This window comes from Nilaparvata lugens, chromosome 4 (assembly GCF_014356525.2).
Source record: "Nilaparvata lugens isolate BPH chromosome 4, ASM1435652v1, whole genome shotgun sequence".
NCBI lineage: Eukaryota > Metazoa > Arthropoda > Insecta > Hemiptera > Delphacidae > Nilaparvata > Nilaparvata lugens.
The window spans coordinates 30,398,072-30,411,971 of record NC_052507.1 but is presented as its reverse complement, the minus strand read 5'-3'; the positions used below and the strand labels follow the sequence as shown (position 1 = coordinate 30,411,971).

The 13,900-nt window shown below is 36.4% G+C and overlaps 4 protein-coding genes across 5 annotated transcripts in view; 1 reads left to right on the top strand and 3 right to left on the bottom strand.

The window, feature by feature from the left end:
* Positions 1-13,900, top strand: part of LOC111051549 (formin-like protein 7) — a 132,785-nt gene that overhangs the window by 101,586 nt on the left and 17,299 nt on the right. The window lies entirely within an intron of this gene.
* LOC120351035 lies at positions 551-4,004 on the bottom strand. The gene is made up of 2 exons (XM_039426970.1): positions 3,544-4,004; positions 551-1,055 (listed from the first exon to the last, which is right to left on the bottom strand). The coding sequence occupies exons 1-2, from the start codon at positions 4,002-4,004 to the stop codon at positions 551-553; spliced, it is 966 nt and encodes a 321-aa protein (XP_039282904.1).
* LOC120351034 lies at positions 6,535-8,878 on the bottom strand. Its single transcript, XM_039426969.1, has one exon. It carries the CDS (start codon positions 8,746-8,748, stop codon positions 6,535-6,537), a length of 2,214 nt encoding a protein of 737 aa, XP_039282903.1. The 5' UTR covers positions 8,749-8,878.
* Positions 9,455-11,770, bottom strand: LOC120351033 (lysine-rich arabinogalactan protein 19-like). Its single transcript, XM_039426968.1, has 2 exons — positions 11,700-11,770; positions 9,455-10,079 (listed from the first exon to the last, which is right to left on the bottom strand). The coding sequence occupies exons 1-2, from the start codon at positions 11,768-11,770 to the stop codon at positions 9,455-9,457; spliced, it is 696 nt and encodes a 231-aa protein (XP_039282902.1).

Genomic DNA, 13,900 nt, shown 5'->3' with positions numbered 1-13,900 from the left:
GGAGTACTAGCTGGAGTAGTAGCTGGAGTTCTAGTTGCCGCTGATGCTAATTCTTTACAGCATGGTGCACAGACCTCAACTGATGATGACCGCTTGCTTCCAAAAAGTCTTGCGATGTGAATGTAGGGTGAAGACATGTGCACAGTGGATTTGTTGACACTTCCTGGCATGAGGTATGATGTCACTTTTCAAGCAATTTTCTCAGTATGCTATACTGAGATGCTGAGCCATCTTTGTTGATTTCATCAATGAGCTGATCTTGCGATGATGGGGTGTGCGGGCGTTTAGCAGCAGAAGGGTATGAGTTATCATCATCATCATCATCATTGTCAGATATATTCATTTCTTCATCTGGCCATAGTGTAACACTGCTGCTGTGTGACTTATCCTCCTCTGCCTCCTCATCCTCCTCCTCTGCCTCCTCATCCTTCTCCTCATCAATGTGTGCTAGAGTGGGGATCTTGTAATGTCCATGTGCAAGAGTTGTAATTCCATCATCTAGAATATACCTCTTCTCATCAGCTTTGCTCAGTGCCTTCTTTCTCATGACTTAAGTCATGATCTGATGTTTCCTAGTGCCAAACATCACTTGTTCTCTATAGATATCCTCATCACCATATAGACAATCTAGATAGTCTTGGAAGCCTATGTAACGTTCAGCATCTGGATGCATTTTTGAGAGTTCTCGCCCAAGTATTGGTCTCCGTACTCCTTTAGCTTTCTTTATCAATCCACTTGTCAGCTGATTTGGATCACTATTGTAACACCTACAGGCATATAGCTTTGATCGTTGGCCTACATACTCAAGTGGCGCTCGGCCAGCATATTCGTCTTTGAACTTTCCAAGCACCATTTTGTGTGCATCCGAGTAGCATGGGTGGTCTGCAGGGTACTCTGAAGTGTCAAAGGTATCTTTCAGTTGCTGGTTGTTGATGATGTTGTTGTATAGGTTCTCAGTTTTCACAATGTAGAATAAGCTGTCAGTATCCTGATAAAGCAGTTGCAGGTTCTCTTTGTACGTAGGTTTTGTGCCGGGCACTGTTTTTAATTCAGGCCTTTTCCCGAGTTATAATAGTAAATTTAATACGCAATAGACTAGAGCCATTATTGTAAGTGAGTTAGCGAAATAAATTATTTTCTCTCTCTATTATGAACGGCCATGACTTAGAGTTTCCCATGATAGATATTTAAAAATTGTGGCTCCGAGTCATCGAGGAATGTAGATTATGGAATTATCTCTAAAACTTAGCCTTCTTGTCGCGACATAAAGTGCGATAAGTTGGAAAACAGCAAGCATTGAAATTATAACAAACTACCGATTTTGCAGTTACTATTTGGTCCAAAGGCTCTAGAAGGCACTCGACGATTGGTCAAATTGATTCTCTTCGCCCAATAGGAGACCTGTTTCTAAATACAGTAGTGGGGCGATTCCCCAGCCGACAGACCAGATTACGTTTCGGAGGACACTTTGCTAGGAGCACTACGAGAGTAAAGATGTAGTCACTATGTTTCGCCCTTTTTGGGCAAGTTTACAAGTTTATTTTATTAGTTAATGTGAGAGCTAGTTTTATTTTTATTAAAGTTTAAATTTTCTAGTAGTGCCATGTCCTGAAAAGTTTAATTGTGTTTCTTCATCATGTACGAATAATTGTTTCTTCAAATAACCGCTAAGGTACGTAAACTAAGGTTAAAATATAATTTAGGGAAATTAATTAAGTGAAACTTCAATCAAAAGATTTATCAACAAAGCCTGTTATTTTCAAGTTAATAATATTGATTGAGAATAATCCTTTTGATTTATTAGTGATGGAAGATACTTATAATTTTTTTCTACAGAAGTATAGAAAGTTTTCAGTTACGTTACATTTGAGTTATTGTTTCTGGAGATATATATCGTAGAGTATTGCTGAAAGTCAGGAAGATAGCCTTTAAATTGGAATGAAATTTTTAAGATTATGTTCATATTGAGTTTATGACATTTTTAATTTATATTTTTCAGACTCTGTTTCTTATGTCATTAAGGCTTTCGAATGATTTAGTAAATTTTTATGATAGAAATCTTAATAGATGAAGAAGAAAGTTTTTCTTTTCCAGGAAATTAATATTAATGAATGTTCAAATTTTAATACAATTTAAATTACTTTCTATGTGTTTACTAATTTATTTAATTAAAGGTAAAAATTCCACAAGATGAATCTTATAAGGCAAACATTATCTTTCCTTAAAGTGAAATTTTCAATATTTTTTCTTTTATTGTGTTATAAAGTGTCTTGTTTTATTAGGTGATAAATTCATAATTTCAGTTGATACTAGTTTTTGGACTTGTATTTGTAGGTAAATCAAATCATAAACTCTGGAATGTTCATTTTTAATTAAGGTTCTGAGCAGTTTTGGGCGAATGCCCGTTATTTACACTTGGATTGCGTCCTAAAGTTCATAAATAATAAATAAAATAAATGTTGGCTAGCGCACAAGTTTCCAACAATACTAGCCGAGCTACTATATGAAAAATTATATTTGATTTCGCAAACCAAACGAAAAAATATCATATAAGTTAGCATCATTTCAATTTGAATTATTTGTGAAGAAAGATCCATTAATTCTGATAAAAAGAATCAGTAGTTTAAAGATAAAAATCTATATAAAATGAGGATTCAAAGTATGAAAGAATTAATTAATGTAATCAATAGATAACTCCTGTTTTAGCTTTTGATGAATTGTAGGAAGAGTTAGAAATTAATGCTGTAATACATTTATTTACAGCGGTTCATGTGTGTCCCCAAACCAACTTCTTGTACTACCACCCCTTGGTTCCGCAACTTTATGTAAAACCGCTTCAAGACACCCATTCAGACGACAGGTCTAGGGACGTAAGAGGACGTCGCCGTCAAGCCAAATTCAACCGGTAAAAGCTCACCGCCAAAAACAAGGTACTGTAACCCCGATGATAAAGCAACGTACAAACCAACGAAAGTGCAGTGTAGTGAAACAAAGGTTCATTCGAGAATGTCAATAAAAAGTGGGGATTCAAAATTATTATGAAATGGGTTATATGGGTTACTATCGACGAAATTTGGGTTCAACGGGTTTTTTTCTTCTTGAGTAATTTCATGTTGAAATTGATTGGTTATTTTATGACTGATCTTGTTTGGTTTGTGACGTATTGCTATCTAAACGGGGATAGTAATGCGCCCCCGAATCAGATGAAGAATGTCAACAAAGTAACATGATATTGTTGTTTCTGTTGTTCGATTTTAGCTGCCAATGTTTATTGAAGCTGTTTGTATTTTTCTATTATTTCAAATTGTAGTGATTTTCTATAGTATAAACCTATTAAATCAGGCATGGCAAGATTAATTGAAGTTTTCTTGACTAGCCCGTTCACCCGCATGAATTAGGTATAGACTCAGCTATTTTCTAGATGTGCCGGCCTATTTCTAAATTCTAAATTTTATTCAAAATTATCTTCTTAGGCACACAACTCGTATTAAATTTACTATTATAACTCGGGAAAAGGCCTGAATTAAAAACAGTGCCCGGCACAGTTTTGTCACATCGTAGTGGAACTGGTACATAAGGGTCTTGCTTATGTCCAACACTGTCAAACCAATGTAGATAGGTTTGTTCAGCTTTACTTTTTCCTTATGCATCGTAACAGCGCAAATATTCTCACCAAATATGATGCGGTCCTTGTACACTGGTCGAGCAATCAGTTTCTTCAAACGCTTCTCATCATTCACTAGCTCCATGCTCATTCTTTTTCGCACATTCTCCATTGTCTTGCCAAAAACTGCATTGTTCATGAGTTTGAAAAAGTTCTTTTCAAACTTGTTCTTTGACTGTTGTTGAAGTCTGGTGTTTAGCATGATGTAGGGTGCTAGGAAGTCCTCCTGCTCAAACCTTACACCTCGATGAACTTTAGTGATTTTCAATCCATGTTGTACTGCTTGCTTGAGGGTGCGGTAATGACATACATATCGTTCACAGTTGCTTAGAGCTGTCATGAGTCGTACATGATTAGATTTAAGAGTTTTTTTGTTCTCTGCCAGGAATGGGAAGTCATTGTGCTCATCATGCAATTCAGAAGGGTACTCAATGTCCACCTCCAAGATGTAGCTTAATCTTTTGAACATCTCCAACACCCTCAATACCTCTGCTCACCCCCTCCAACTCATCTTTCTTCATCCACTGGAATTTCCGGCATGGAAGGACCCCTGTAGACAATCGGCTCATGAGGAATTAGGTTAGTGATTGTCAGCCAGGAATCTTCCAAATCTGGGTCCCACACAAAGTAAAAGCAGTAACTCATTGCCCGATGATACTGGATAACTTTGGTAGCTTTACCAATCCATTGTTCATTGTCTCCATCAGGTTTCTCCAGGATGCACTCAAAATCGGCGTATGCTACAACAGGTACTCTATACTTTTGCACATGTTTCTCAAACTTTAAGGTTGGAGGTTTACCATCTTTTCCAACCTGTGGCATGATGATTCTTGCTGTATTATTGCTAGCACAATACTCCTCATGCTCAGCCATCCTGCGTTCTCCATCTCTGTCAAGGGTGTAATGGGTGAAACATCGTCTGCAGATGATAATTTTATGCTGATGTTTTGTGAGTTGGGATCTCACAAGTCTTTCAAAATTTTTAATGTAGCAGTAGTGGCTATTTAATTTATGTTCATTGTCATCCTCAAGGGTGCTGTTTTCATCATTATCATTACTCTCACAGAGGAGGAGAAGATCAAAGTGATCTGCCTTCATTGCATTTCCAACTCTTCTTGGAAATATAACGTTCTTCTCATCCACGCCATAAATATTAACTGATACCCCAGGATTATCTTTCTCAAATATATCGATTTAACTGATGGTAGTGGGAAATCCAATGCCTGAAAAGTTGTATCTCTCCTCCAATTGATAATATCGGTCGTTGACTCGTTCAGGATGACTGCCTTGTACATGTTTGGCGAGGATGGCCCATTTGAAACATTGCTGGTCCATGTTTATAGGATTGACGATTGCCTTTCATGCTGATAGAAGAGGTGGAAGACTGATGTAGGATGATCCACACAGGGGAATATGAATTTGTCTAGGATCTACTTTGTGATAGGGGATCTACTTCTATGTCTGAAACGATGACATACCACACTATCAATGTCAAACATATTGTGGGTACAGCCTAATTCTATGGTAAAGACTTGTTATATGGTTTTTAGGTTAGGATGAATTACAACCACCAACTCAAAGAACATAATTCACAATTAAACTCTCAACTTGTATGTATTGGAACCTAATTCATAATTACACTAGTCATTTTTGACTATGTCATTTACTCTATGTATTGGAACCTAATTCACAATTAAACTTGTCATTTTCGAATTTAAGTCATTTTAGAATTTAATTGTCAGTCTCAAACCATCTACTTCAAAATTCTACTCTTTTGAACTTAATTGTCAAATCAGGAATATAATATAAATATATATATAACTATAAAATGCACTGGTACTTACTCTTGATGTTGATAAAGATGAAAGTAATCCAAAACCAATACACGAAAATCACACACACACGTACTGGCGGCACGACTGCACAAGACACAATGTCTCACTCCTTGCAGAACAACTCCTTTTATAGCCCACAGTTCAAGATCCCCAATGATTTATTCTCGATTTTATGTGTTTTTAATTTTTTTTTTTTTTTTTTTTTATTTTTTTTTTTTTTTTAATTTCTTTTTTTTCTTTCTTTTAATTTTTTTTTTTTTTTTAGGTATGGTTGACTTAGATGACCTTGAGGTTAGGTTTGGTTGACCTAGATGACCTTGAGGTTAGGTTTGGATGATGAGGATGGCCTTGAGGTTAGGTTTGGTTGACCTAGATGACCTTGAGGTTAGGTTTGGTTGACCTAGATGACCTTGAGGTTAGGTTTGGTCAACTTGGGTGACCTTGAGGTGAAGGGCGATTCTGGGACACTTGTGTCCCAGAGTCGCCCTTTTTATACTACTCATGAGTTAATGTTAGTTAATTATTAATTTGGTCAAAATTCATAAGTTCATTGTAATATATAAGACAACTAAGCAAATTAATAAAAAATGGATCAGAAGTAATCAATGAAAAGTAATATTATTAATCATTTGAAGTCTGGGAAATTTGACACAGTTTGTATTTCCTCACGAATAGCCTGTATAATAATTTCACAGTATTTTTCAAAATTATTTTTATCATAATTGCTTATAGTTTTCTCTTGAATTGTATTGTGATTTTCAAGCAATTTGAAGACAGTAGGAGATGGTATCAAAAAAAAATTTTCTGAATGCATTAGGATCAAAAAGACTTTCAAGACTTTCCCCAAATAAAACTTTGAACGCATGAAAACAAATCAAAGGACCACAATACATTTACGGAATCATCTGTAGGTTGGTGAGTATGAGGTGGGGAGTATAGGGGAGTCCAGAGATGAACGTTTTCATTCAAAATGTGCTCACTATTGAGAACTTGAATCCAAATTTCCAAAAGATGCCTTTGTTAACTATTTATACCTTAATTATACAGATCAAAGAAAATAATTTTCTTCTCCCTTACTTTAACTACGATGAGAAGCCAATGTGAATTGATGCAGCAAGGAATAAAGATATTACTGTAACTCTTATAATCTTCTATTGGAAATCTTTCAACACACTTGGAAAGTTCAAATTGTGAATTGTTTGAGATTTTCAATTGTTCTATTATTATCTGGGAATATAGGCTACTGATTAATAAACTATCATCATTATTATTTTTTACGTTTATGTGAATGAACAAATCGATAACTGAATCAAACAGCCATCCTTTTGTGAAAAATCTATCAAATTGTTTTAATTTTTCCTCTTCATCTTCTGAAATATGTAGATCAAGAGATTTCAGTTCCAGCAAAGTGATATAAAAATCATCAATATTGAGTGGCTTTCGGGCTGATTCAATATTAGTTATTGGCTCAGTAAAACTAGCAGAATGAGCATTAGATTGAGTCGAAGTCAATAACTGAGCTCCATCAATACTATTTCCATCTTCTTCCAATATTGTAATATTATGAGAAGTGGATTCCAACATTTTTTTCTTCAAAAAGGAATGCTCTATTATGTCCGGTTTATTTAATACGAGGCTTCTTTTTCTATTTTTATTTTGAGTTGTTTTGAATAGTCTCGGTTGTAAAGCCATCTTCTGATTGGGTGAAAATTTGACTGGCATGGATGGAGGAGTTTGGAAATTGTTGGGCCTACTGTTATCTAATATTACATTATTATTACTATCAAGATAATCATTACATTCATTTGATGTTGTTTGACTGGAATTGGTACTATAATTAATACCCAATTCACAATGAACATCATGCTCACACATGCTTAGTGAGTAAACTCTGTGTATATGCTTACACAAAGTACTCGAATCTTCACAAGTACATTTGAAAAGATGTGAGCATAGGCCTGAGCAAGACAAATTGCTACACCTGTAGTAACAGTGGTCGGGTAGCATGCATTTCGGGGAAACCCTAGTGACAAAATACTTTCCCTCTAATTTATCGCACTCAACCTCGAACATGGTATCTGATACTTTATTCACTAAATTAACAGATATTAATACACCTTTTTGGTGACGATTATCTGAATTAGTTTGGAAATCAACATGAGGTTCTCCGACCAGGCGCCGTCTACTTAGCTCTAGCCACCTCTCAGCTTCCATTTCATGCAAGAGTTTGATTAAATCATGTACCCTTGCATTACTTCTACGATTGAGGTTGCGCTTCAATTTATTGTGGTATGATTCAACAAACATATTAGTATCAGTGTTGGCGTGATAAAAATTTCTGAAGCACATGGCCCACTTGCTACATCTGTTGGCATAGAATATTTCAAAATACTTCATGAAGGATGTAAGTCCTTTCATGTGTCTCAAATCTTTCAAAAAATTGGAAAGTCCTATTCCGAACTCTGTAGAGCTCTTCAATCCCAATAGAACAATAAATTTACCAAAAACTTCCTTTCGGAGTTTGTTATCTTTAATTCTGTTTATGCAATTTTTTTTAATTGCCCTGACCACATGCCACTTGCACAGTAGATGTCGTGGTCTGAGGTTGGGGTCACTACAATGGAACACATACTCGAAGGCGGGCCACGTTGTTTTGTCATCGTCGGTCATGACAGCGTTGACCCTCAAATTTGGGCACCTATCTTTAATAATTTTAAAAAACAAAATCATCACATCTTTGGTCAATTTATTAGTTAAAAACTGACCAACGATGAACCCTTTACCAAATTCGTCTGGTACTAATAAATTAAAAAGATAAAATCCATATCGGTTAGTGTTGTGTGTTGAATCAATACACAATATACGAGACGCTCCCTCTTCCAACAGTTTCAATTGACGATCTGTTTGGAACCCGTACACAAACAAATCATCACTGTCGGGCAACACATCGAACCCTCTGTCTCCGATTTTGGTGTTGCATTTTTGGGGCTTATAAGCTAATATAAAACGTTTTTCCTTAGCACTCAGACTATTGATATAATTTTGGAGGGACTCAGCATCACCACAAAAGCCTCTTTCTTTCCGTAATAAATGATATTTATACTGTAAAATTTGTTTACTTGTCATCAAGTTTTCTTTTTTGATAATATCTGTATCTTTAATGGCTTCGATTGTGAATTTTCTTCTAATGAAGTTTGGATTAACACCATCCTTCAATAGTTTTTTAACTGCAGCTCTTGTCTCAGGCATCCATTGATTGAAAATCACATTGCTCTCTTTACATGGATGTGAGTGTTTGGAAAAGAAATTGACCTTTACTTTCCTATCTTGATATTCATGCACAAAAATCCTAGCAGGACATCGAGTATTGAGAATTTGGCCATATCTATGTCTATGTACAGTTTTTGCACATTTCTACTCATTGTACGGTTATGAGAAATACATCTGAAGAAATGCTGTTTAGTGGAGTTGCCTGCTTCTAGTCTGAGTGCCAGTAATTTTTATAAAAGACAAGTAATTTTTTTCACTTACATTTTTCATCTATGTATGTCATTCTAACATGGTATCAAAATACAGTGTTTCCAAAGCATTATTACAATCATCACATGAAAATTTTTGCCTATTAAACAATTAATAAAGAAAGCATTTTTGCAACAGAATTTACATTCAAAAAACTTATGACTATCGAAATCATTTTCGGTTTTGAAAGATTTTTTGCATGTTTTGCAAGACAAAAGATTGTCACAAATGAAGGGAATGCAAGTCTTCTTGTGCCTACAGAAGCTCTGCTTACATTTGAATGTCTTACAACAAACATGACATAAATGAGGATTTAGGCCTGCTATGGATTTCCTCCATTATTTGAAGAATGAGCATTTTCTTCAAGGGTCAGCCTTGCTGGAGCATTCCATTCCATAGCTTCATCAAACCAGTCATCTTCATCGTTTCTTTTCATCTACCTAGAAGCGTGATTTTTATGTTCAATAGAGCGGGAAGAAGAAGAATAACAAGGGAGACAAGGATGGTATGAGTTTCGGCGGTTGAGGTAGGAGCTGAAAGAATGAACTTGCTGGGAGGTTGAGCTGTGGGTATAGAAGCTGAAGGAATGAACCTGCTGAGAGGTTGAGCTGTGGGTGTAGAATCTGAAGAAATGAACTTGCTGAGAGGTTGATTTGCTGGGAGGTTGAGCTGTGGGTATAGAAGCTGAAGGAATGATCTTGCTGGTAGGTTGAGCTGTGGGTGTAGAAGCTGAAGGAATGAACTTGCTGGGAGGTTGAGCTGTGGGTATAGAAGCTGAAGGAATGATCTTGCTGGTAGGTTGAGCTGTGGGTGTAGAAGCTGAAGGAATGAACCTGCTGAGAGGTTGAGCTGTGGGTGTAGAAGCTGAAGGAATGAACTTGGTGGGAGGTTGAGCTGTGGGTGTAGAAGCTGAAGGAATGAACCTGCTGAGAGGTTGAGCTGTGGGTGTAGAAGCTGAAGGAATGAACTTGGTGGGAGGTTGAGCTGTGGGTGTAGAAGCTGGAGAAATGAACTTGCTGAGAGGTTGAGCTGTGGGTGTAGAAGTTGAAGGAATGAATTTCCTGAAATCTTTTCATCTTAAATTATTTCATAATAAACAATATTGATGTCTGATCTGATTGATTCAGCATAAAATAAACATTAATCATTTGAAATGAGCTCTAAATTAACTGAATGTAGACCTAACAATTTCCTATCATAAAGTTAATTCATTGGGAATTCTATCTCCAACGAATTAATTTGATAAATATATAAATAATAACAATAATATTTTCAATATAGAAAGAGCTGTATAAATTGCTCACCAAATTTAATTGTTGATGTCTTCATCTCCATCGTAGAATGCCGCAAACGTTGCCCCAGTAGATCCATGTTATTACAGTTGTCATCCGCTGAACAGCTGGTAGAATGACAGCGACAGTCTCTATGGAGTCGTGTAGCCTGAAGAGTGATGAACCTGGTGACGTATTTGCCAACACCCAAAAGTTGGAGGAAGCCCACGACACACCTCTGCCAATCCCCATCTCAACGTTTCACTGGTTTGCTGCCCGCGTTCTGCTGACTCAAGACACTTCCGCTTTCCAGAGTTCAACAATTGTGCTCGGTTTCATATTCCATCCGAATAATTTTCCGAAATCACTGTTCAACTATCTTTAAAATTGAATTTAATAATTTTTTTAGGTGGATCATTTTTGAGACATCAACGTATTTTTAGTAAATATTTCTGAACGGATTTGATATATTGAACTATGAGTTTATGAAATTTCGCATTTTGTCTGAATTTATGTAGAAATAAATTTATACTGTTCATTATTTAGCAGTTAATAAAATTCTCTCACATCATGCTTTGTGCTTCCTCTATAAGATATTGAAAACTAAAACCCCTAAGTATCTGGCAGTAGAGTACCGTTACTTGGGTGACTTTGGTCGTGGAGGAACGTGGCATGGATCCCATCTGCTGGCTGTCCCAACACATAGGACTGTTATGTACAACAAGTCGTTCCTTGTGACAGCCTGTAGCTTGTGGAATTCTCTGCCTGCTGAGCTAAGGCTTGTTGAGGGACATCGTTGGTTCGGTGCAGCTGTCTTGCGGTGGATCAGAGGTGGTGGACTCGGCTGGAATGTTCACTGAATCTTTACGTGTGTGTGCGTGTGTGTGTGTCCTTTCTTCCTTCTTTAATTTATTCCTCTCTTTCTTCTTTTCTACTTCTATCAAAATGATCTATGGATTTTGAACTGACGTTTCTTCCGTTTTCACTTTTCAGTTTTCTCTTTTCTTATTGTATTCTTTTCACTGATTCAAATTATAAAGAAATTTTGTTTTTTTTTTCTTTCTTTCATTCTCTATTTGGAAATTTTATTATTTTGTAAATTGTTTTATTTTATCTTATAATCTTTGTTGTACAGTGTTTTAGTTTTACTTAGAATTGTATTGGAGGGTTAAGTGTAAGAGAGGGCCGGCTGCGCCCTAACTTCGCCCTCCTAGGTTTTTAATAAAGGCAGCTATTCAATCAATCTCTCTCTCTCTCTCCTCTCTCTCTCTCTCTCTCTCTCTCTCTCTCTCTCTCTCTCTCTCTCTCTCTCCTCTCTCTCTCTCTCTCTCTCTCTCTGAGAATGGACTTCTTAAGCCCCAAACTTCACCGTTTCATGTGAAAACATTACAGTAGTACCTTTAGACCTACCATACACATTTCAATTGGCCCGATGGCCCGGACTGTTCATTCTGGGCCTGAATGCCGGTCTTCCCACTCATGTACTGGTCGGCCTTCCGGCCATTGCATGTCAGTGGCTAAATCTTTCGGCAAAACTCAAAAGCATTCCCATGCTGATCACATTCCTGGCAACTGAAGTATCCAGTCGCGTGGTAGCTCTATTGGAAGGTGGGCGTTGTTTTGTGCAGATTTGTGAAGATTTTAGTAAATCTTAGTGCAATACATTTTACTAAATTCAGTTCAAGACGACATGTCATCTATTGAAAACCTACAAGCTATTGCGGTGATAATGTGTGCAGTGTCCAAAAGCAAAAGGAGCATGTGGGCGAAGTCATGGCTTGAAAGGAGGAAGTTCACCCACGTAAACTCATAATAGTTGATCATATCATTAATACCATATATGAAAAGAGATGAAAATACGAAATCTAATTTTTATCCCATGTGATCAACTATGATAATAGGAATATTATAATATGATAATCATTTATATTATCATACCAGCCTCAGTAGACAATGTATTCAGACGAATGTGATGCCACACTCCCAAAACACCACCAAACTCTACCAAAAGACACACACACACTGACACTACTGCTTGGGGGATGTGTTGATTCTTTAACTATTCGACTCACACTGAAGCAAAACTGGGGGATGATTAGTACAGTATGTGTTACCTGAAAAAACCCGGTTTTTATTGTGGCTCTACTTTCTCCTACTCACCCCGAAGCACAACTAGCCTTCTTGTATAACACCTCAAAAAAGTAAAATGGATATAACAGTGGGGTCCAGTGGACCCCATTCTTCAAATTGACTATTTTTCGCTTATTTCTGATTTTTTGAGAATTATACTCATTAGGATCGATATAAATGTTCTATTTGAGCTATTTTACCAGGTTTAAACACAAAAACTTTTATTTCAATTAGTTTGAAAAATTGTTATTCAATCTTCTGTCATTTTCAAAATTCAAAATGTATTCAATTACTAGTTACCACATTTCCAACATACAATACTGAATAATCAATCAAACCATACATTTTCTTGAAGGAGAATAGTCATACTTTAATATTCTAGGGAAAAAAGTCACATAACTTTATTGGTTTTCCTTACACTACCTCTTGATTATTGTCAATTTCATGATATGAAAACACGCAAAAAACAAACAAAGATTGCATAAATATATACTATTCAATTTTGTCCTGGATTATCTTCAACACACTCCTTGCAAATCATTGTTGTATGTTCTTCACACAATGGCTTTCCACAGTTTGAGCACCTATTTTTTTGTTTTTATGTCCTTTGCATGCTGAAAAAATACTAATGTAGATATAACACTGGGGTCTGATGAACCCCAAACACAATTGAATTGTTTACTGCTTCACTATCTGGAGTCGACTGGTCATTTTTGACGTTGCAATGTATTGACAGGACTGCCAGCTGAATTTACATGAAGCAAAAATATCCTCTCTATACTTGTTACTGAGATATCACAAGAAGAAATATCAGTGGGGTACACTGGACCCCAGTGTTATATTTGAAGGCTAGGAATGAAAAATGAAAATCGACTTCTCAGAAAATCGATTTTTTATGGTACGATACAAATCAAAAATTGATTTTTGTGAAATCTATTAATTTACGAGTTCGATAATTGATTTTTCAAATAATTTTGCTATCCATAAAACGTGCAAAACGTTTTGACCGAGGGTAGATAATATGGCAGAGGGGGAAGAGCGGGTGTTTTGGCCTTCAGGCAAAACCAGGTTTCCCACTCACGTTCAGTTCTGTCTCAAGAGCAATTAAAATTAATCTGCCTTCGGGCTGGGCCTCACTGGATTCCAGTCCGGCCAGAAGCTGGCCTTGAGGCGACACTATACATGTTTTGATACTGTTCAGTCCAGGCTTTCGGGCCAATCGGAACGTGTATGGTAGGCCTAACTTTCCCATATTTCATCATTTCTCTTGCTCAATAATATTGTAGAGCTCTTTAGTTTAATATGAGTCACCATGTTATTTTACTGCTATTGATATTATTAATTTACTTTCAACGCTAGAATGTAAGTTGAATTTGGTTTGTTAAACAAATGAATAAAGGAATCTGAATCTGACTCTCAGTATAGTCCAGGCGCAAATGTCATTCTGTGGTAATTTTTGGGTAACAGCAGTGGAAGATGTC